The sequence below is a fragment of the Eucalyptus grandis genome, chromosome 3 (genome assembly GCF_016545825.1).
Source record: "Eucalyptus grandis isolate ANBG69807.140 chromosome 3, ASM1654582v1, whole genome shotgun sequence".
Lineage (NCBI taxonomy): Eukaryota > Viridiplantae > Streptophyta > Magnoliopsida > Myrtales > Myrtaceae > Eucalyptus > Eucalyptus grandis.
The window spans coordinates 17,366,283-17,389,512 of record NC_052614.1 but is presented as its reverse complement, the minus strand read 5'-3'; the positions used below and the strand labels follow the sequence as shown (position 1 = coordinate 17,389,512).

Below are 23,230 nucleotides of genomic sequence, written 5' to 3'. Positions count from 1 at the left end.
TGTTGCCAATGGTCATGAGTTGATTTGATCTAATGTGACATTTCTAGAAAAGCAAGCTGAACTGAAATTGAGAGTTTGAAGGAAAGAGGAAGATCGAATTTGGAGAATCACATTATATTTTGTATTCACTGGTTAACCAATTATGACTGTATTTGGGATAATCATAATTGTGAATACGATATATATATATATCATTGTTTAAAAGAGATCAAGAGAGATATAAATGTGATCGATCGATCTAGGGTATTGCATACTAAATCTACTCAGGATATGATGTCCATTATGAGTTGCTATATATTCCTAACAGATGTATGTCAACGAGCTCTCAAAGTATGCTGGTCGCACGGATTATTCACCGGTATGAATGTTGAAGAGAGGTAAAGAGGATCATGTTCCTCCGTTGATACTCTTGGTGAATGTGACAAATACCAATTCATGGTTTCTTATACACCACCTCCACCACCAGAGTCTAAAACTACATCCCAGGACTCACCAGATCTACCAAAAACACCACCACCATCTCCTCCCCAGAAAAAGCAAGTCATCTCTCCATTCTATAAGCCAATCCTTAAATGGGCTAAGAAGCATTCTTACCCCCTCGAAATCCCAGAAGAAGTACCATCTGCTTCTTCAATTGCTATGTTTCAGGATACTGACTTTCCTCCTCTTGTCAATGAAAGTTCTAAACTTTCATTCCCTGCTGCAGAAGAGTTTATTGATTCTCATGAGATATCACCATGTTCCTAAAATTCCTACTCCCACGATATAGATGAACATGGGAAACAGAAAAAAAAAACCTCCGCCGAAGCATTTCTAAATTGGCAATCGAGACTATGTTAGCACAAAACAATGCCTTCAAGGCAATTGACTCCAAAATTGGAAGTGTGCAACAAGACCTCCGAAGGTATGATGAAAGTACCAAGAATATACTTTCGAATTAAAAGGCTCCACGCCTTGGAATCGGGACAGCATCTTGGGTACCACTATCTCGAAAGTCCACTGACTAGAAATAGAAAAGCTCGTAACCCAGATCCGGCTTCTTGAAGAAGGAAGGTTCGAGACCATTCGACCCATTAGCACCTCCTGTTAAAAACCGGGTATTTACCCCCACCACCTCAAACCTCCATTTTTGCCACTATTCCACAGATCCTTATAGAAGAGAACCAGTTATGGCAAATTTACGAAATCGTATCAAAACTCTACAGAAAGATAGGGGGAAAGAAAAGGCATCACCCGAGAAGGCATCGCCTACAAAATCAAGTTCCATTGTTATAAGAGAAAGGCCAGAACAGATGATGCTATCAAATCCATTAGAATCTTTTTTAAAGGATTTAGGCACCCAGGAACTTGACTCTGTTATTCAACAGCCTGAACAACCTGATCCTCCCAAGACTTTGCTCCCAATAGAGCAAACTTCTCATGATACTGAAACAGAGTCTTCAATATCCTTTTCCTCCTCCTCATCCTTCTCAATTCCTGCAGTCGATACCCTCCCCGTTGCACCAGTCACTTCATCCATATTTATGGCCGACCCACCAGATGATGACATGGAATCGATTATTCGATATGGAGATGGGTCGAGACAAGCAATCCTACTCGCAACTCCACTCCCCATGTGTCCACTACATCAAAACAATTCTTCACCATTGATGACATTCCTTACCAGAAATGGCCGCAACGTCTTGAAGAATTTCATACATGGTTGAAGACTCAGTCTATCACCAATCATGATATGAATGATGTCCTGTACAATTTTGTTACAAGATTTACGTGAAGCCGAAGTTCAGTGGCAATCACTTTTAGAACGAGGACCAGATTCATTTCCGATGTCACCCAATTTCAGCCATGCCCTTACTCTCTTATATCATGTCTTTGTGGGAAAACCCGGTGATCTCATAGAGATAAAAAGAAGAGAGTTTTTGAAAAGAAGATGCTGCTCCCTCCGGAAGAAACATCTTGATAAGCATTTTAAATTAATGCTTCAAACCTTTATCAAGTTGGAGCGGACCCAAATTTGAAGCATGTCTTCCTTACTTCCATCCCGAAAGAACTATCCCAGATGGTTGAAAGATCGTTCTTTGGAAAGCAAAGACGGGTACAAGATATTCCCTTAGGGGGAAATACAGCAAGAAATCCATCTATGCCTAGAAGAATTATGCTTAAAACGCAAGATGGTGCAGACATATATCACAGATGATAAGCGCCTTGAATCAGCCTGTTCCCGTTAGGAGCTGAAAATCAAATGCTCCAAGAAAGATTGTGATGGTACATGTGGCAAGTATTCTCAGAAGAAGAAACACTACAAGAAGTTTTGGATAAAGAAATCCAAACATGGCTCTAAGCATTTCCGGAAAAAGAAGAAATTGCGATACCTACGCAAAAGAAAGGACCGCACAAGCCACAAGAAATCAAATCGTTGCTACATCTGCAATCGAAAGGACACTTTGCCAAAAGTTGTCCTCAAGCGAAAAGGTCGAATCATCTAATCCATCATATTGAGAACGAAATAGGTATTTCTCTCGAGAATGATGATATTGAATCCTTATTCTCTCCGCTGATGAAGAACCATCGACCAAACTTTTGTGCCATTCCCTCTTACCAAACTTCCAGTGAAACTGAGTCAGACTCAGAGTCTGAAGAGATTTTCCACATATCACCATCATCCCTAGAACCAAATCTGGACATATTTTCAAGCCAGACTCACTGTCCACACTTCCCTGTAAAAATCCTTACATCAAAGTTTGCTAAGCCTATCACTGTTATTGCTCTCATTGACACAGGAGCAAGTTGTTCTATCCTAAATACTAAAATTCTTCCTGAAGAATTCTGGACCCCTTACATCCGATACTTCAATTCTGCGTCGGAGATACTTTCTCCACAAATGTCGAACCACTCTGTCGTCCGTTTTCCCGCAGTGTTCCATAACCGCAAAGATTTTTGGATCTAACCTTCCCAATAAAGATCTGATAATTGGGTGGGACATCATGACTCAAATCTCTCAGCTTCGCATTATCCCTGGAAAAGGTCTTAGGTATAAAAATCAATTCTCTGAGTTTGTTAATATCCAGAGACTGTTTTCTATTGAAATGAGTCTACTAGACCCAATTATGCAAAAATTGCTAGAATCTTGTTCAGAATCCCATGCGTAATTTGCCCAAAAGTGCTCTCATCCTCTATGGAAAACCCGGAGTTCTTTGTTCGCCTTCCTTTCAAAAAAAATGAAGACATAAACCCAACCAAGGCGAGCCACATGGGAATGAAACCAGAACATTTGGGTTTAGCCCAAAGGGAATGCTCGGAACTTTTACAACAGGGCCTTATTGAAGTTTCTGACTCACAATGAGCTTGTGAAGCCTTTTATGTCAATAAGCGTGCCGAGCAAAATAGAGGAAAAATGAGATTGGTAATCAACTATCAACCCCTCAATCTTTTCCTCCAAGACGATAAATTCCCTTTACCATCTAGAGACTCACTCTTTAGTGGTCTAACCAAAGCCCACATCTATTCCAAATTCGACCTCAAAGCCGGATTTTGGCAATTGTGCATCCATCCTGAAGACAGATCCAAAACAAGATTCTGTATTCCGAACCAACACTTCCAATGGAAAGTTCTTCCTTTTGGCTTAAAGGTAGCACCATCCCTTTTCCAAAAGGCCATGTGTCGCATCTTCCAACCAATTCTATCAAGTGCAGCTGTATACATTGACGATATTACGCTCTACGGTCGATGAGCAGTCCACCGCCAACTCCTTGAGCGGTTGCGAAATCGTAAAGAAGCATGGTATTATGCTCTCGCAAAGGAAGATGAATATTGCTCAGACAGAAATTGAATTTCTTGGTATGCACCTTAACAAAGGTACATATTACCTAGGGCCACATATCGCTCAAGAATTATTGAAGTTTCCTCAGGATAACTTCACAACAAAGAGTCCAGCAATTTCTTGGGATAATTAACTATCTCAGGGTTTTTGTCCCAAATATTGCAAAGCTTCTGATACCCTTGCAATCCATGCTAAAGAAGAATTCCCCACCTTGGGGAAAAGCTCAGACCAAAGCAGTTGTTGAACTCAAAGAAATTATGCAGAATCTCCCACCATTACAAATACCATCAACAGGCAAACGGATTCTCCAAACTGACGCCAGTGATGAATACTGGGCAGCCGTTCTTTTTGAAGAAATTGATGGTAAGAGACTTCTCTGTGCCCATAAGAGTGGAAAGTTTTCTCAAGCTGAAATGCATTACCATTCCACCTTCAAAGAAATCTTAACAGTCAAAAATGGAATCAAAAAGTTTGAGTTTCATCTCATTGGCCATCACTTCTTGGTGGAATTAGACATGGCATCTTTCCCTCAGATGACCAAGTTTAAACAAAAGCAGATTCCAAATTCACAACTGCTTAGATGGGCTGAATGGTTTTCAAAATACTCCTTTGAAACTAAGCATATTCTTGGAAAGAAGAATGTACTTGCTGACTTCTTATCAAGGCCAAAGGCACCAGCCGAGATTAACATGTATATCAAAAGGCCTGCTTTCCACATGCTCAACCATGGAGTAAAATACAAAATCGAGAACATCAAAAAAGATTCACAAAGCTGGAAATACCCCAGGAGATTATTCAGCAAATCAGAACAATGACCTTTTGAGAGAACCGGAGAACCTCATGTGGCAAAACCACTGAGACCTATTCGAGATTCAATGGAGGTTCGATTCTCTATCCTTTTGGGTTAAATATGAATTATCCATTCATTCATCCTCTTATCTGGAAGGAAGATGATTTTCTCAGCAGCTCAAAACGTTATTATGGTACTTAACCAATAAGTATCTAATAGCGTTTGAAATCCCAACCAGAAGATTCATTGCTAACCTCACGAGGATATTCTTGCTCGGAAAAAATATTGAAAAGGAATGTGATAGAAATCTTTTAGAATTTCTAAATTGGTTCTATCCCCCTACGTGTTGGAAACAAGACTTAGAAAAAGAACTGAGATCGATAACGCTAAACCCCGAAGTCCATACCATCCTGTTTTTCGACGTCCTTGGAATTTTTGCGAAATAATGGAAGCATTCTCAATGCACCACTGGAAATAGGAACCATATCCTATAAACCTAACTTGACAGTAAGAAGCTCGAATTTACATATCTTATCCTAGATCCGTTCGACTCGTGAAAACGAATATCGAGAACTCCAAAGAATCCGTGTCGGGGAAAACAAGACTATTCCCGAAGATATTTGGAATAATGCACCCACTACGTGGGATCATTATAACCTAGCACCGAAGCTAAGGAAGCACTCGGACAATACGAGACAAGCCTCATCGTCCCAAGAGCTGAAATGACAAGTGAAGATGACATTGTCCGGTCCACTCGGGACCCTATGCACGCTTTGGAGGACCTCGTCCCAGGATCCCTACGATCAATTCCAAAGCATGGACACATCCTTCTATGCAGAACCATCCAATTGGCCTCAGCCAAGAATTCCTGACCTTCAAGAAGATGAAAATACAAACTGGGAAGAAGAAGAAGCATCACATTGGGCTCATGAACAAGCATCCTCATCAAGACTGAACCAAATCCTCTCACGGAAGACCTTGAAGCCCTTGAACGAATACGAGGCACATCTCCTAGAAGACAATTCGGATGACTCAGTGTGTAGCTACAATGCCCGTGACGGACGAGACCGTTGAATCCGTATAGTTTCACTGTAGCAAATCACTGTTCACTTTTACTGTAGCACTAGGCTAGGGAATGTACTGTTCACAGTATAGTTTCTGTTCATAGTGTGCGAATAATTCCTTTCGGTGCCCCTATTGTACCCGGACCCGTGAGCTAGGTTTTTGTGTGTCTTTGTGACCTCTTATTGCCTATATAAGGCAAGGAGGGTGTAATGTTTTGGACAGAGTCCCCTGAAGTAAAGAGTGTGCTTTGTGAAAATCTCTCCATGGCTCTCTAAACTCTCTCTTCTTCTCCAGCCTGGTAGGATCCTTCAAGAAATGCAGCTTGGGTAGGTTAGAAACGTTTCCATCCCGGCATCTCGAGTGTCTCTAGGCTCGAACTAAAGGGTTGAGAAATTTCTGCTAAAAGGCTGTCCTAAGGGCTTGAACGGGGTTGTTCGCCCACTGTGGGATGCATACCTGCAGTAAATTTACTCTCCTTCCCTGGTTCTAAGTCTAGGTCCATTCATCCGTCCGCCCATGCTGGGCCTAAAAGCCCAGCCCACAAGATCAGGGCCCATGGATGAAGGGATATGATGAAGGGACACATTTCTTTTTGGAGAGAACATATATAAGGGGAAATAAATAGGGAAAACGCACATTTTGGCATAACGAACGTTCCTCCCCCTTCTCTCCTTCTAAAACGCTCCAAAAGAAAGAACAGTGCGCAGGAGGCGACACCCATCTTCCCTTCAAGGCGAATTGACGTCATCGGATCGAACGGGATTGGTTTTCTCTTCCTCTTATCAGCGTCGGTGTTTAATCTGTGGCTAACAAGGTACGCTCGATTCCGTGGTGTGCTTTAGGATCGGTGATACATGTTTTTCCCGGGCTCGTCTTCCGCACAAGTTTAGGGGTTCGATTTAGTGTCGAATCCGGTTTTTGGGAATCCGACATTCCCAACAAGCATCAATGCATGACTTGATGAGCCAAAGAGAAGTGGGAAACCTTGGTGCTTAGCAAAAGCTAAAAGAGGATAATCGTTTCCACTACATTGACATGCAAAGAAAAGCAGAAATTTTTAATCAAGAACCTTGATCGTCCAAGATAGGAATCAATATGAAACACGAATTAATAACAAGGAATGGATAGTAATTACAACCATGATCAAAGAAGAAAAGAAAAGGCTTTAGACTCAAAGAGACAATTATGGTACAACCATCTGTACAGTACCATGAATGATAATCCTTAGATGATATCCTACCTCAAGGCACAATATTTGCAAAGTATCAATGAAAAAAGGTTACAGTGATTACCTTTCATCCTTCGCTCAATTTTTGCCTCACTCTCTGCCCCAATATTGGCTGAAAAATACCGGGGAATGACATCATATCATCTTGGCATTGCAAACATTGATTCATGAAGTTCTCATTTTCTACACTAAGCTCGAAAATTATGTTGCAAAACAGGTTAAGACATGAAATGACTTTGTTAAATACTTTCTTCATGACTTATTTGAAGTTTAGGAATTCATTGCACAGGTTGACCAGAATGGAAAATGAATCATATCAATTGCCATTGCACAATTTTCCTATTGCAATTATCCATTTTCTCATTTGTACCTTAAATTGGCTAATTTTTATTAAGAGAATAAGTTTAATTCAAGGTACTTTGAATTATAGAAGGTGTTAAATGGGTGACCCATTTTTGCAGACTTTTTCTAGAGTAGTCCAGATGAGCAGCAAGTTTACTTCACGTTCAAGAGATCTCTAGCTGTAATGATCTAAGTCCGTTACTTTGACGTAGGCAACGGGTAAGAGGAATATACAGCAGCAAAAACAACAAAAAGATCTCGGAAAAGAAGAAGAAAAAAGTCAAGAATAGTTGCTGAAAGAAAAAACACTTACGCTTGTTAACTGTGTAATTGGTAGACCAAACACCTCTCTTCCCATTACGGACAGGGTGCCTCCTCTCTTCCCATTACAGACTATCTAATAGAAGTTTTCTTATCTCCTTGCACTCCTATGTCGTGAAATCCCACAGATATACACACTCGTCCGTTTACGCCAAAGACCAACAAAAAGGTTTGTCCGTCACAATTTGTCAGGCTTTTGGAAATCTTAATCCAAAAGTCCTGCACGAATGGCCGTCAATTATCAGTTAGCCTCGCACGTCACTATTTGAAGCAATCTATACTATGACAGGGGTGAGGTGAATCATCTGGGTTCAGTATCCGTAGAGGATGCTACTTTTTCTTTTTCTTTTCGGATGGGTAGGGAATCAGGAAAAAGCCAGACAAAAGGTACAGATGGGCTCACTTATTATGACGATGACCTCTCCTCCAATTACGGCGGTACCAATGGAAAAAGAGAATGCACATAGCTTCATAGAATCGAGATAGTTTTCCTTCGGAAAACGAGCAGTTACAAGCAGTTATCTTTTGAAAATAGATCGTGGGACATCACTCAAGAAGCCTCAACCGGCGGCTTTTCTGGAAAGTAGTACCGAAAGCTTATCGACCCATTATTCTCCTTTTACGATGAATTACGAAGCATCTTTTATTGGTCCCCGAGCTCTCTAGAACGCCATTCCAGTTACTCCTACTTCTGTTGGAATTTTTTTTTTTTCATAGCACGTGGGATGTGCTTTCCTCAAGGCACACAGGAAGTAATTAACAATCCTCACAGGACCTTCGCGTCCATGGCAAACGAGTACGGGTCATTCTTCGCCATCAGGCTCGGCTTTTTCCCAGCCATAGTGGTTAGCAGTTCCAAGATAGCCAAAGAATGTTACACCAAGCACGACCTTGCCCTCACGTCTTGTCCTTAGCTTTTGGCCACTGAAGTTATGGGCTACAACTATGCCTTTGTGGCGTTGGCTCCTTACTTTGGAACTGCTCTCTATCTAGAGGATTTAGGTGTTTTGATTAAGGATTTAGATCCCACTAAATTGAAAACTTTCAGTCTACTTGCCACCTGTAAATTAGCAACTAGCTTATGTCTGGACTTGTATGCATTGCAAATTAAGTGCATGTCATCTATTCAAATTATATTAGTGAACACAATTATGAACACCAAAAAAGAGTCAAAGATAGTTTACTAAATAAAAAGAACGGGATTTATTTATAGTTGAGGCAATTCAATATGAGAAAATAACGAGAGTTATTGCTATCACGGAGAAAATTGCGAATAGCCAAAGGGAGTGATATTCAATGCATCACAACACCTACAAAAATTCATGACAAATTGGCTTGCCAAGTTTCTATCTCTTCCTTGTTTGCGATTTAGGGTTGTCTTGTCTTTCTTTCAAATTATGTCCCTTCATTAAATCATTAAACTAACCAACCATGAGGGGTGGGTGTAGTGGATGAGAATGATGGGGGCGAAGTTGGTCTTCATAGTAGTGAGGGATAGGAGAGCAACTGTGAAATGTGTTGTCGAGGAGCGAGAGTGCATATATGCATAATCACAAGAAATATAAACGTGAACTATGTTATCTAAAATGTAATGGATTGGATATATTGCATGTTGTAATGGATAAATAAAATACAGCAAGAAGTAGCTACTAAATAACTTATTTTAGGATAATCAAATGGTATAAAATCTGAGTCATCTGTGATTACATTCAATTAAGTGGGTCAAAAAAGGCTATAGTTTACTGAGTGGTTGTATATTTTGAGGGATTGGATAAGATATAGAAAGAAGTAACTGCTATACTCACTATGGGATAGCCAAATAGCATAACATCTTAATCATCTATGATTAGAACATCAACTTGTCCCGTAATGGCCATGAAAGTGATTTGAGTGTCTACCTCGCAAGGAACAACAACATAAGAAATCTTCTCCTCCTTCAAGACCTTTCACTTGCAACCACACCAATTAACAAGCCTCATGTCATTGGTTATTATTTTCATTCATCTCAATCTTAATCGAATAAAATCCTCAATTAAATATTTTTCTAATTTTCTAATTGCTTTTTTGTTTATGTTATTTTGGGGAAAAAAAGTAAACGAACTCCTCAAGTTTGGTTCAAGAAAAAAATTGAAATCAAAGTTTTGACCGTGATAGGTAGATAGGATCCCTGATTTTCCTTAAAATGTGTTAGAAAATATTAATACATGCTTGATAAAGTTGAAAGGTAATTCAAATAAAAAGATATGCTTTAGCAAAAAAAGATGTGGTTATTTGGATCACTCTTATCTATATAGTATTTGTTTATCTAACTTGCAATTCCTCTTTATCCTCCAATTAAAATATTGTACAACCACTAAAAATTTGTGTGGAGTAAGGGTAATAAAATTTCCTATAACTTAATCATTACTTGTATCACTAAATACTGAAAGTTTGACTTGCAAACTTTCAGTTAATGTAAAAATGAAGTCAATTTGATATCGATGAAAAAATAATGCATGGTCGAAGTTTAGTCAATCTTGCTAAAGTTCTTTAAAAGAAATATCAATTTAATAAATTTGTTATAGAAAATTCAAAGGGACATTAATACGGCAAGTGAAAGCAAGGACGATTGGGTGTGTCTAAAATATCATCAAATCATTACATGGGACAGAATGAAACGGTTGTAGGTAAGAAACTAGTCGAGGATGGGAAAGATAATGAGCTTATTTTTAATAATTGTTAAGGGACGTTAATTTTAGATCAAGATCCATGGAGACTATATGTACATGGGCGATACCTTCCTTACTCTCTGTCCTGCAATTCTCTCTTCTCCCGACAGTGCCTCTTACAGCACGATCCATGCCACTGGATCCGCTACCTGTTCAACGACATAAATTTAGTTTTGCAATTCTCTCTCTTCTCTCTTTCTATCATTCGAAGTTTCACATTAGCCTCCATTGATGTAGTTATTGGCATGCAATCAACCATTCCTAACTTTGCCAACAAATCTTTGGCATATTTTTTTGGGCACATATAAACATACTATTTTCTTTTTATCCTCTTCAATCCAAGCCAATCTATGCAAAAGAATTTTAAAGAATCACAAAATTATATCACAAGGTTTGTCTTTTTAAGTCATTTTCCATAATTAATTTATGCTCCAATTACCCAAAAAAAAAAAAATCTAAACTATAAGATTCTCGCTACCTCATATATGCAATTGTTAACACACACATATAAACATATAAGTTGACCAAGCAAAGTCACTGAGGGTAAGTCGCATGGAAATCCCTTAAAGCTTACCTAGGAGGGTTGTAACTCTTTGGTGACTCCACTGAAGATTGGTTTATAAATGAGGATTTACACCTCACTTTTTTTTAAGGAAAAATTAGTATGACTAGTTGGTTTGGCCTTAATTGGCTCATTGTGGGATTCGATGAGGAAGATGCCACCAATGGCCGGGTTGAATGTGACGGTAAAGGCCATGAACCATATTTGATTTGACCACAACTCTCTGTCCAATTGCACATTTGGCTTTGTGATGCGCTTGATGATCCTACCCTCCATCTATTACTATCTCATACATACATATATATAGTTCACATAGTATTTAGACCTAGGAATGTTTTGAAAAGCACACGTATATGAAGTCTTATGTATATATTGGATAATATCAAGTTCAAAGCTTCGTAAAAGCGTTTGATTTTTTTTTTTTTTTTTTTTTTTTTACTTGTGAATATTTTGAAAAAGATAAAGAATGCCTTAAATATTCACAATAAGGATGTGATTTTATAGGTGAATGTCTATTTCAAGAGTTTCAATTGTTTACTTACAAATTCAAGTAATTTTTCTCGATATTTTGAAAAAGATAAAGAATACTTTAAATATTCACAATAAGGATGTGATTTTATAGGTGAATATCTATTTCAAGAGTTTCAATTGTTTACTTACAAATTCAAGTAATTTTTTTCGATATTTTGGAAAAGATAAAGAATACCTTAAATATTCACAATAAGGACGTGATTTTATATCTCAATATTTATTTCAAGAGTTTCAATTGAAAAAATAAAATTAATACCATCACAAAGTCAAAGGCGTGAGCGGCAGGATTCGAACCTGCGCGGGCAGAGCCCACATGATTTCTAGTCATGCCCGATAACCACTCCGGCACGCCCACTTCGTTGGCCAAATTGCTACCAAATGATATTTATTCTTTAACGCGTTGTTAACAATCAACACACTGTCTACCTCTCCCATCCTTGTACTCGGTTCCCGGCAGTCCGCTGGTGGCCGTGGCCGAGCCACCCACGAGCACCGTTGCTCGCGGCCAGGCTCGTCCGTTGCTAGATCTTAGAGCCATGCTGCTACTTCTGCAGGCACATGAAGCAAGAGCAGCAGCATGGGCAAGTCATGGACTGGAAGATGCCCCCTTCGGATGGAGCCCATGGGAGGGGGACTCTCACTGGACAGAGCAAAAGGAACCAGAGCTCCCCCATTTTTTGTTCTCCAACCAAACATCATGAGCAGGCCATAAAAAAGAACCACAAAGTCGAGGATGTCTGGGAGGCAAATGGAGGAAATCTGGGTTCATCTTCTCTCTACTGTTCAAGTCGATTGTTGCAGCAATGAGGTGGAGGTAGCCGGGCAGTGAGAAGGATTCCAGCACGACACCACATCAAGGCTCCAGTTCGAGATCCCAAAATCTGGGCACTCGCGGCCAGTGCACCGTGTCGGCGTCATCCAAACCCTTCCATCCGTCAGCAACCCTTGGCTGCGAGCGACATACATGAGGAGATTACTCTCCACGGACTTGGAATTCTGAACGGATTTGGCGAGGTCAACAAAGTAATATGCATCTACCGGCCTATGAGGTGGTATTTGATCACTTTCCCCTTCATCTCTCTCCAAGCGGCACGTTGTATTGCAACATGAACGACCAGCTCAAATTGCTTATGACAACGTTGGGGCAATAAGTTGTTCGAGTTATGAATCCGATACAAGAAGTTACTGTTCGCCCTGCTTCTACTCGCTGATAGAGAATTTGCCATCTCAGTTTATAAACAACTTATATAAATCATGTTGGACATATTTCGATTATAAAAACGTGGGAGTGGGACAATCACGCTAAATTGATATCTCCCCGAAGGTACAAGCTCAACCCAGCAGAGACAATCCTGGCCTTGATAGTTCTCAACATGAAGACAATGCCCAAGAGTCGGCAAATGATCATATGCTATCATTCCATTGACTTACTGCCTAGTTCAATACTCACTTCAACGAGAAATAAGTAAGAACCAAAAAGCACATGCTCACGAATTTGATGCTCAAATGATACAGAAGGATAATCGTCATATTTAAGTAGAACGAGAAGAAACAAGAAAAGCCCCAAGAAACACACAATCTCTCTCTAATAGCAACTATTTCAGTCAAAGCCTCCCAAAGCGCAACCGAGTCAAGAGGCCCATCACACCGATTCGCACTTCACAAAGATTCAAATCAAGAGCTTCTCGATTGCATCCTGCATTACACAAACAATCAGGTTAGTAAACAACCTCCAGCATTATGATTATAAGTCTCTTCTTTTTCTTTTTTATATGAGGCAACACGATGGGAAGGCAGTAGCATACCTTGAGTTGCTGTATCTGAGACTTTAACTGGCTTCCTTCATTTGTGGTCACGGAACAGGCAATGACAGGTCTTGTGACCCCGCATGCTCGGCCAAGTGCTTGCTTTGAGGGCACAAACACATAGGGCACATTCTGCCATTTCATTCAATGTGTGAATTAGGTCTACTTACTGTGAAAAGTTAGGAGGCAGCAAATATAGCATAGCAGAAGCTATCGCATCTAGACCGCGAATTTCCTAAACATAAGTTATTTCTCACAAACAAAAAGAAAATCAGGAAAGCAATCCATCATTTAAAATATATTAGGCACATGCTAGATCATGATTGTTAGCTATAACAATCGAAATAATTAGATCCTCCAAATTCATTTGCGAGATACACACTTTTATAACCTTCCAAGGTGGAATCATTATATAAAACTCTCCATCGTAGAAAGCTAGCCAATCACAAAACTCTGAAATAAACCAACTCTTTAAACAAGCAACTGGCCTTGACAACTGCAGTTGGGCAAGGTTTTAAAGGAAATTATGTAACAGGAACAATTATTCCGGATAAAAGTTATCCTTTCTATGAAAGAACTATGCAATTAGCAGGTTCTTTGACAACTTTGTAAAAATGATTTAGTGATCACATATACAAATTGAAGCTAATTACAGAGTCCAGCACTGAGCAGATTCAGTATCAACCGGAAAACACTAATTGTCTCTGAAAGCACGTCACAGATAGAAAACCAAACAAGTACTCCCTCGGCCTAACCGTACAAGAAGTAGAAAACATCCTTCAATGCATGATCAACTGATAAGCAACATTCACTTCACATGCCTGATCCATCGATCAGCAATACTCACTTACAAATGCCTGCTGCTTAATTATGAACTTCTAGGCCCCAACTAAACAGTGCAACATCCTCTTCCACATGACTACTTAACCCAATGAGCAGAAGGCCATATAGCACAACATAATCAATCAATTTGCTTCCAGCAATAGAAGTACAGGATTTATCGATGATTCCACTGACTAATTCAACTATGCAAAACATCACAATTAACTGCTGAAAATATTTTGAACTGAACAATTACTGGCAATATATGGGTGATTAGCCTATAAAGGGATCAGACCAATAAAAAAACTAGAATGCTCAACCCATATCATCTAATCCAATACAACAAGGGTGAAATTTAGTTTCCAAGAACCATGTATAGCCTAAAAGAACCTCCCTAAACCTGTTCCAAACAATGAGAACGCCTCAGATCATTATTCCAATATTGTCTAGGAGATAAAAGCTGAGACTCAACATATGTAGAACAAAGTCTAAGAGCATAAACCAAAAGCGGTAGCTTCATATCAATCAATGACCCCAACCCAGCTGCCAAAAATCGACCTTTAACAAGGGATTGATGCCCGGATGGATAAAAAAAGCCAAAACAACACAATCCAAAGCATCTAATCGAGCTTATCTTATCAAAAAAAAAATAAAAAATCCAGTCAGAATCAAACTACCGTTACTAGAAGTTCTCTTTAGAGGAGAACATCAATTAAAAAGAAGCAAGACGAATGCTGTGTGAGTAAGCACCTTATCCTCAGCAAGCAACGGAAGATGGAGGAGGATCTCGAGCGGCTCGGTGTCCGCAGCCATCACTATGAACTCAGAGATACCCCTGTTCAGCGTCTTCGTAGCTGAAGAAAGAAACCCCGAAACACAAACACAAACACAAAACAAAACCAGTCATATTCCCCACACAAAAACCCAGACAACCCAATACTGAAATCCTTTAAATCCCGGGAAAGAAAGAAACAAGGGATCAACCTTCGTTGGCGCCCTTCTTGAGCTGCTTGTAATTAGCAGCCTGCTGGACGAGATCGAGTATGGTGATGGAGAGCTGAGCGTCCGCGAGGGGATAAGCCTTCGGGTTCACCTTTCGCCCGTCTGCACCAGCATGAAAATCACTCGGGCGCATGAGGAATGAATGCTTACAGAAAATGAGAAATTGAAAAACAAGAGAGAGAAGGGTCCAATCAGAGGGATTTTTTTTGATTTTGGCATTTAAGTATATCTTTTGGAAGTTTAGGCACTTAAGTGTCCATCCATGCCAAGTTTTGGCACTAAAAATGTTAAGCATTCCTTTTTCAATAGATGCACTAGATTCTTAAGCTTCTGCTGAATGCTAGATGTACTTCTATAAAATGTAAGAATAACATCGCTTGTAAGTGAGGGAGCTTTAGTAGTTTTATCCCAAGCAGGAAGTCTTCCAAGACTCTAGTCTTACTCATGGCAAATTATGGTTACTCTTACAGAAGCCAAAAACCCTATGATGGATTCGATCCATGGAAAGCTGAAAGGAGCTACTACAACTCCGAGCAGCTGTGCTATCCACCCCTTGAGGAATGTGAGGAAAGAATGATTGCTGTCGACCCTTATCAAAACCCGGGTACCTATGTCATGAAAGTCAAAACAACTGTTGAACGCGTCCATCCACCCATGTTCTCTGAATTCTACGGACAATGCTCCCCCCCGTGGTACGAGCACCGCCCGAGCCGTGTAGTAGTCAACAACAAGCTGCACGGGCCTTCGATCCCAAGCAATGACTGGCCACCTCTGGTCGAGGAATTCTTCAACGAGATCCAGAATGAAGTGAGCCAACCATCTGGGTTCGGTGCTCCACGGGGCCCATGCACGCTCAGGATCCCTATCTCTGCAGGTTCCTGTGGCACTACCGGCAATGCTGGGGATAGTGACCATGAGAAGGAAAGGCGAAAGCTCATTACCAATACCTTCAAGGACGAAGACCTTAAAGATGAGAGAATTCAGAGGCCACCCGTGACAACAGAAGGTGGTTATGGCCCTAGGCTTGGTCATCCAGCAGGCTCCGTGCTCCCAAGTCACCATATCTCATCTGAGAGACAGCGAATCGTCCAACCGTCGTCTATGACCATGACCGGACATCGGGAGAGGCGTGGTCCTAATCTGGAGTTCAGCAAACCAGAAGATGACGTAGGCATGGCCAAGGAGTACTTGAAGACAGTTGCGGATCCATCCTGTGTCAATACTATCGAGGACGAAGCTCCGGATCGCAGTCACTTTAGAGGTGATAAAATACCGAAGCCACGGGTGGCCACAAATGGTGGTCCTGCCGCTAGGCCTGGCAATCCAACAGCGTCCATGCTGCCGAATCATGATATCTCATCCAAGAGAGGAGAGAGGACCAGTCAACCGCCATCTATGACCACGACAGGAGGTTGGGAGAGGCGAGGTCCTGATACGGGGCTCCAACCGATGAATGAAACGGGCAAGACAATGGAGTACTCAAAGGAAGCTGTGAAGCCTCCGTCAGTCAGTACAGTTCCCAAAAGAGAATCGATCCCCAAAACAATCGACAGCAAGGAAGCCGAAAGGCGATATGGGAATGCCAACCCCTCACCAGAGCCGTATGCAACAGGTTACACCAGCACTATTGACAGTCGGGAGGCTGCGAGGAAGTACAATGGACAGTTTGTGTGAAAGCAAGATGCGATCCCCTTTAGCAAGTAGCATATGCGTGCACTTGATAATGTGCTTGGTCTTTATGTACTCTATTGCAATAAGCATTCGGAAGCACAGCCCAGACAAGGGGCTTGCATAACTCTAGTTTGTCGGCTGAATATGTCAAACAGTGATAGCCGAGGCTGTTTAAGTGTTACCTTCTGGCCATTTCGTTGTTTCATAAGTAAAACACTAGTTTACGCGTGCCTTTGAGTTCTAGCAAGAAGTAATGAAATCTGAACAATTATCTACTAACTAGTGATACAATTGACTAGATATGAATTTGAAACTATCTCTTAATCTTCGAAAAGATATGGACTAACATAGTATTACAAAAGGTAAAACCAACAAATCAGTCATATACCTATCGTTTATCGTAGTGCAATCATAAACATTTCAATATTACCAAATAGTACTAAACCTTTATATGAATTTTCATTATAGTACCACCGTCCGCGGTGGCCGCGATGGTTAAGGCTTGGTACCCCATCCGTAGGGGAAAACCGTCCGCGTTGCTTCAATATGGCTGGGTCTCGTGATGGTGGCCCAGTCCACCTCAGGATTTACTCTCCGCCGCGAAGCGGCACGGAAGTTCCCTAGGTCACCAAAAAAAAAAAAAAAAAAAAAGAAATCATTATAGTCATTCCTATCAATTTTGACTTAAAAAATGCTAACATTATATCCTTTTATCACAAACCATCTTATATGACATAATCTGCAATTTGACATGGACTGACATTAGATGAAATATTACTGTATTGCTTAGTTTTCTGAATTTTCTTTTTTTAGTTTTCTTTCCTTGGACTGTTCATCTTCATCTTCTTTTGATGAACAGTACCACCATGTTTGCATGACAAAAAGTAGAGCACGACCAACCCATTCTCGGTCACAGCCTTCACCACAATGAATGCCACGCCAGCATTGTCGGACCCGCTCTCAGCGTGCTCAACACTCCTCAATGCTCATCAATCTCGTGGTCGTCGATATCTCAGCGAGCTCAATGGCCATGGCCAAGCCACCCGATCTCAGCAAGCTTGGCAACTCCTCCTTCATGGCCATCGAGAGCGAGAGCGAGACAACTTGGCCAGCCCTGATCTTGCTCGTCTGAGCCGAAAAGAGAAGACAAACGTCCAGCTTTAGAGGAAGAGAAGAGCCCGCTCATCGAACCGACCACGTGAAGCACATTCGGTTCGGATTTGGCTCATAAGCCTTTGCGACTAGCCCTCCGTCACGTGCCCAATTCCATCTTAATGCAAATTGGATTGCCCAACCACTACTTGAATTCCATCTTGCGAAGCAACCACTACAAACCAGCACATTCTGAGAAGCAGCAACACCACTTGCACATGCACATTCATTCACACACAAGCAACATGCACACGCACGAGCATTTCCAGCTTCGGCCTTTAGCTTAAGAAATTGAAGAAGGTATTTTCCCGTGCCCACGACAATCAGAGAAGCTGGAAGTTCAGCTGGAAGAAAGTGAGCGATAACAAAGAAAGAGAAAAGAAAATAAAATCCGAAATCATGAAGGTACTGTTCATCCGAGACGAAGATGAATAGTAAGAGGACAAAAAAGTAAAAATAAAAGGAAAAAATAAAGTAAAGAGAAAACTCAAAATATCATGATTTTTTTGTTTGAAATTATTCACATCAAACTACCAATCATGCTAGGTAGGACGTAGGTCGGTAAGCAATGATTAGATGCCACAATTAATAATTTCAAGCCAAAATTGGTTAGAAGAACTATATTACAATTTCATAATAAGATTTAAAACTACATTAATAGAATTGAAAAATTAAGAACTGAATTGACACGTGACCATAGATTAGGACTAACTTTGTAATTTTCCCATTGTAAAAGAAATTATCAAAATTGTGACGGATTGGTTTAATTTAGGAACAGGTCCAAGATCCATAACTCATCAAGGCAAGTAACAAATTATAGCAAGAATTGACCGGAAATATGATTTTTCTTTGCAATTGTTGCAATAACCATACAACATCGTAAATCATGGACATTCATACGGAATAAATGGTTTCCAAAAGCAAATGTAATCTCAGGTATTGTCTGCCAATTCATGTCACCATAAGTGGAAGTTGAAAGAACAAATTTAGTACTCAAGTCTACATATCTCAGCTATTGTCTTCCAAGCTAATATATATGTTTCACCGGTTTCAGATCCCGCAACGAAATATCTTTCACCAAATGTTATGTTTTGATTTTTTTTTTAAAAGGGACTTAGTTATGTGCTAGTATTGAACAAAAATGATCAAATGCTAATAGAGATATAGTCTCGAATCTAATGGAGTCGTTCAATACAAGCTTAGAATCAATGACAACAAGTGTTGAAATCAAATCAATTGTTTAATTCAAACACACTTCAATACACTAATGAAAGCCCATTAAGATCAAGTGGTTTATATAATATGGAGACTAGCTTGACAACGCTAGACGATGAAGACAATACTAGGAAGGCACTACTCTTAAATGGGTTTGAGGACACAACATCAAAATCTAATTGATGACGCTGGATAATGGAAACAATATCGGGTAGGTATTGCTCCTAGATGGATTTGAGGACACAATGTCAAAACCTAATGGATGACACTAGACAATGGAAACAATACCATGTAGGTATTGCTCGTAGATGTATATAAGGACATAATGTTGGAATCTAATCGACAACACTAGATGATATAAACAATGCCGAGTAGTTATTGCTCCTAGATGGATACGAGGACACAACATCAAAACCTAATCGACGATGTTAGACGATAGGATGGTATTGTAATCTAATCAACAGCATTACCTAGAATATAGACACTCACTGAAATTAAATCAACAACAAAAATCTGAAACTATAGCTAAACTAGGATAGGCTAAGATAACTAAATGATAAAATAAAGGATTCTGATGTGTTGTTCGCTGCCATGGGGGGGTGGCGGGGGCACTTCTTCGTTGGTTTGTCTATGGTATTTATGAAACAATCTGGTAACCGTTGGTTGGTTGATCCATTCTTGAAAGTCACTCTTAACTTCTCCCACATTCTTTGCTTAACTGCTTTATCCACATCTTGTTGTTTCTTGACTTGTTGACGACGCTCGCATGACTTGTCCAACAAGTAATAACCACTCCTTTGATTTTGCGTGCCTTTTAAGAACCCTCTGTTCTCGCTTAACTCTTAATTCCATTTCTATTTGAATTTTACGTCTTCAGTAGTATCTCTTGGCCTAGACACGTGGCAATCAACTGCTTTACCATCGAATCATGCATCTCCAGTTGTAGCCCATCAAAATCCATCCCAAGGCCATCCTTCATTACTAGGACTAACATGGGTTGGGTTGATGTTAATCATAACTCACACGTGACAGTGTGGGTAATTTCGAATGCCAACATCCCTCGTGACCAGCACGTGACGGTAAGGATAATTTTGGGTGTTAACAATATATATATATGAGTTCACTTTCAAAAAGGAAACTATACAATAAGTGCATATTAATTTTCTCTTGTTATGTAGTGCATTAACTAGAGGGAAATCGGATACTTCTTTGCCATGGCTGCAAAAGTTGTTTCATTCAATTATGTTTAACCTAGTTTATTATGAGCAAGAGTGGCAAAATCAAAACTACATGGGATGATATATGTATGTATGTATGTATGTATTGTATAATAATCTATTTTGGAGTACATTACATAGCAAGCAACTGGCAAACTCAACAAGAATGACAACACCACATCCAAATCTAATGCGGTTCTTTATTTGCTCTATCATTATCACCGACCCCTTTGGAACCTATGGCTTCAGCATCAAACTCTTCCCAATAGACCAATCTGACAAAACACTTTTTCTGACAATCCCACCTCAGAAGAAAGATACCAAAGAATTTCCAATATATCTAGAGCTCGAGTGCGCCAACTTGAATTATCAATGGTTTCTCCAAGTTCACCGGAATGGAAGAAGTCATCAGAACATGGCCCCAATGCATTGAAACCTACGGTTACTAAGGGGCTATTTGTTTACTTTTATTTATGTTCCCGGAAACAAATAAAAATTTATGTTCTTTTGTTTTGGAGAACAAAAAAAGAACAAAAACACGTTTATTTACACTTTTGTTCCCGGGAACAAATTTTGAACAGAAATAAGAAAAACTTGTTCCTTGTTCCCGGGAACATTTCCGAGAAATAATTTTTTTCTCTCCTATTTTTCCTTCTCTTTCTTTTCTTTTTCTTTTCTTCTTCTTTTTTCTTTGGCTGGTCATCGGCCTCGCCCATGGCCAAGTCGATTGTTTCCTTGGCCTCGGATCAACCTATGCGGCGCCTGGTGAGCGGAACTCGCTAGGCCAGCCTTCATTCTATAGTTGTTCCAAAAACAATACAGCGAATAACCCTTTTATACAAGATTATACCACACTCAACTTTGCTCAAACGTCTAATCCATCGAGTGAGATAGTAGATCTCTTTAAGCTCAACAACTAGTTTCAGTCTGCAAGGCCTCGTCAGAAGAGCGACATTAGCTCCCAACCAATTTGTGCATGGGAGGTGAACCCCGCATTCAGAGCTCCTAAGTGATATAATCCTTCTATCCTAAAACTCCTAGCACCAACCATCCTGACGCCACTCCCATGAACCAGTTATGTTCGTCCCCTCTAACTCTCACTCTTCACTGATAACCCCAAGCTTCACTCCCAAGGGTACATGGGTACGGGATAATTTACGGACCGTGACATTCTCTCCCACTCAATTTCGCAATGCCCTCATTGCCGGCTGTTTTGTTGCTTCCCTATGTTTCCCTAACCATCAAAGCCACTCCCTAGGACTTATATAGATGGCAATGATCGCCCAACAGAACAGTCTCACTACTTCATTACTTGCTTCCCCTGATCAAAGTTGTTCACAAAACTCCAGTCACTTGTGCTTCCCAACAAGTGTGGCACCCCTGGCCAACTGCACCTATGGCAGCACCTTCTTTTGCCTACTAAGCTCCTCCTAATATCAGCAAGCCAACAGAGGGTCCCCTTAGTGGAAACATAATCGCATACCTCTTCTTAAAATTCACCCATTGATCCAGGAACGTTATCTCTATTCAGCGACCAATTCGATTCCTTCCTATACCCCCATTGTCATCCCAGAAACTAGACGAGAGCCACACATTGTCTAAGCCCTTTGGCCTTGGCAATCACTCTCCACCCTCATAGGACCAGAAAGACCACAGGCTTTTCCTTGAATCACCCACCTACTGAAGGGATCCTCGCTCTGATACCATTTGTCACGGGTCGATAGTTTCCTTGGCCCCGGATCAACCCGTGCGGCGCTTGGTGAGCGGAACTCGCTAGACCAACCTTCATTCTATAGTTATTCCAAAGAACAATACGGCGAATAACCATTTTATACGAGATCGTACCACGCTCAGCTTTGCTCGGGTGTCTAGTCCATCGAGTGAAATAGTATATCTCTTTAGGGTCAACAACTGGTTTCGGCCTGCCATGGCCTCGTCAGGAGAGCAGCATCAGCTCCCGACCAATTCATGCACGGGAGGCCAACCCCACCTTCAGAGCTCCTAAGTGATATAATCCTTCTATCATAGAACTCCTAGCACCAACCGTTTTAACGCCACTCTCACGGACCAGTTATGTTTGTCCCCTCTACCTCTCACTCTTCACTCGATAACCCCAAGCTTCACTCCCAAAATCAAGTAAAGTAAATCTCACATTACTTTACTTAGGTTTAATCAACCCATCATAAGCCGATTAATGGCAACTCCTTATTAAAAATCGTTTGCATGTTAAGAATCCTAAGTTGTGAATTTTTATGAGCTTGGAAGAGTCTAAGTTAAGTCTAGACTTTATAATCTATTAGCCAAACCCTTAGATTGTGGGAAGATCACGACACTAGTTGACACCCGAATTTTTGTCAACCTTTTAAATATTCATTTATTTTGCAAAATTATAAAAATTTATTAAAAAAAGGTAAAAAGAAAAATGTATATAAATATATATATATTGATTGAAAAGATGAATGAAATGAAATGAAAAGTCGGGTTCAGTGGGCCGACGTGTTCAGCCCATCATTCCAATCAATTTTCGGTCCTTTCAAGAGTTAAGCCCAGCTTCCCATTCATTTCCTCCTTTTGGCCCACTTTTTCCCCCAACTTCGTTGAACTCATCTCTATTAATGTTTTCATGGCCCATTAAAGTTTAAAATAACAAAGCCCAGCCCAAAGTCATTTCTTTCTCTTTGCTTACATGAGCCAACGCCCATGAAGAGGAAAAGAAAAAGAGGCGCGTGGGAGGCGAGGACGGTGACGAGCAAAGCGTGAACGCGCGCCCGCAAGCGAAGGAGGAACAGCAAGCTATGACGCAAGCCAAGCCAAGCCTTCTAGAAGGCTGAGTTGGCATGAGGGATGAGGACGCCTAAGCTGAAAAGATTCGGAGAGAGACGAGGCTTTGCCAAAAAAAAGGGGAGGAGGTTGCAGAGAATGGTGGAGGGGGAGAGAGAGAGAGAGAGGGAGTTTTCTGGAGAGTTGAGAAAGGAGTTC

General features: G+C 40.6%; 2 protein-coding genes and 1 non-coding gene across 3 annotated transcripts; 1 reads left to right on the top strand and 2 right to left on the bottom strand.

Moving 5' to 3' along the window:
* Positions 1 to 11,640: 11,640 nt before the first annotated feature.
* On the bottom strand, positions 11,641 to 11,722 carry TRNAS-AGA. The gene has a single exon. It is a non-coding gene; the product is annotated as a tRNA-Ser (tRNA).
* Positions 11,723 to 12,639: 917 nt separating this feature from the next.
* LOC120291690 (NHP2-like protein 1) lies at positions 12,640 to 15,129 on the bottom strand. Its single transcript, XM_039309376.1, has 4 exons — positions 14,979 to 15,129; positions 14,745 to 14,848; positions 13,173 to 13,304; positions 12,640 to 13,063 (listed from the first exon to the last, which is right to left on the bottom strand). The coding sequence occupies exons 1-4, from the start codon at positions 15,127 to 15,129 to the stop codon at positions 13,037 to 13,039; spliced, it is 414 nt and encodes a 137-aa protein (XP_039165310.1). The 3' UTR covers positions 12,640 to 13,036.
* Positions 15,130 to 15,342: 213 nt separating this feature from the next.
* Positions 15,343 to 16,899, top strand: LOC120291079. The gene is made up of 2 exons (XM_039307993.1): positions 15,343 to 15,905; positions 15,957 to 16,899. Exons 1-2 carry the CDS (start codon positions 15,441 to 15,443, stop codon positions 16,668 to 16,670), a joined length of 1,179 nt encoding a protein of 392 aa, XP_039163927.1. The 5' UTR covers positions 15,343 to 15,440; the 3' UTR covers positions 16,671 to 16,899.
* Positions 16,900 to 23,230: the final 6,331 nt, after the last annotated feature.

Bases quoted from the DNA above. Each gene is read 5' to 3' on its own strand.
- LOC120291079 (XM_039307993.1), top strand. From the start codon at position 15,441: ATGGCAAATTATGGTTACTCTTACAGAAGCCAAAAACCCTATGATGGA. The intron at 15,906-15,956 runs GACCATGAGAAG...TTCAAGGACGAA, and splicing joins CCGGCAATGCTGGGGATAGT to GACCTTAAAGATGAGAGAAT.
- LOC120291690 (XM_039309376.1), bottom strand. From the start codon at position 15,129: ATGCGCCCGAGTGATTTTCATGCTGGTGCAGACGGGCGAAAGGTGAAC. The intron at 14,849-14,978 runs GTTGATCCCTTG...TTCTTTCTTCAG, and splicing joins CAAGAAGGGCGCCAACGAAG to CTACGAAGACGCTGAACAGG. The intron at 13,064-13,172 runs GTATGCTACTGC...TGTGTAATGCAG, and splicing joins CTCAGATACAGCAACTCAAG to GATGCAATCGAGAAGCTCTT.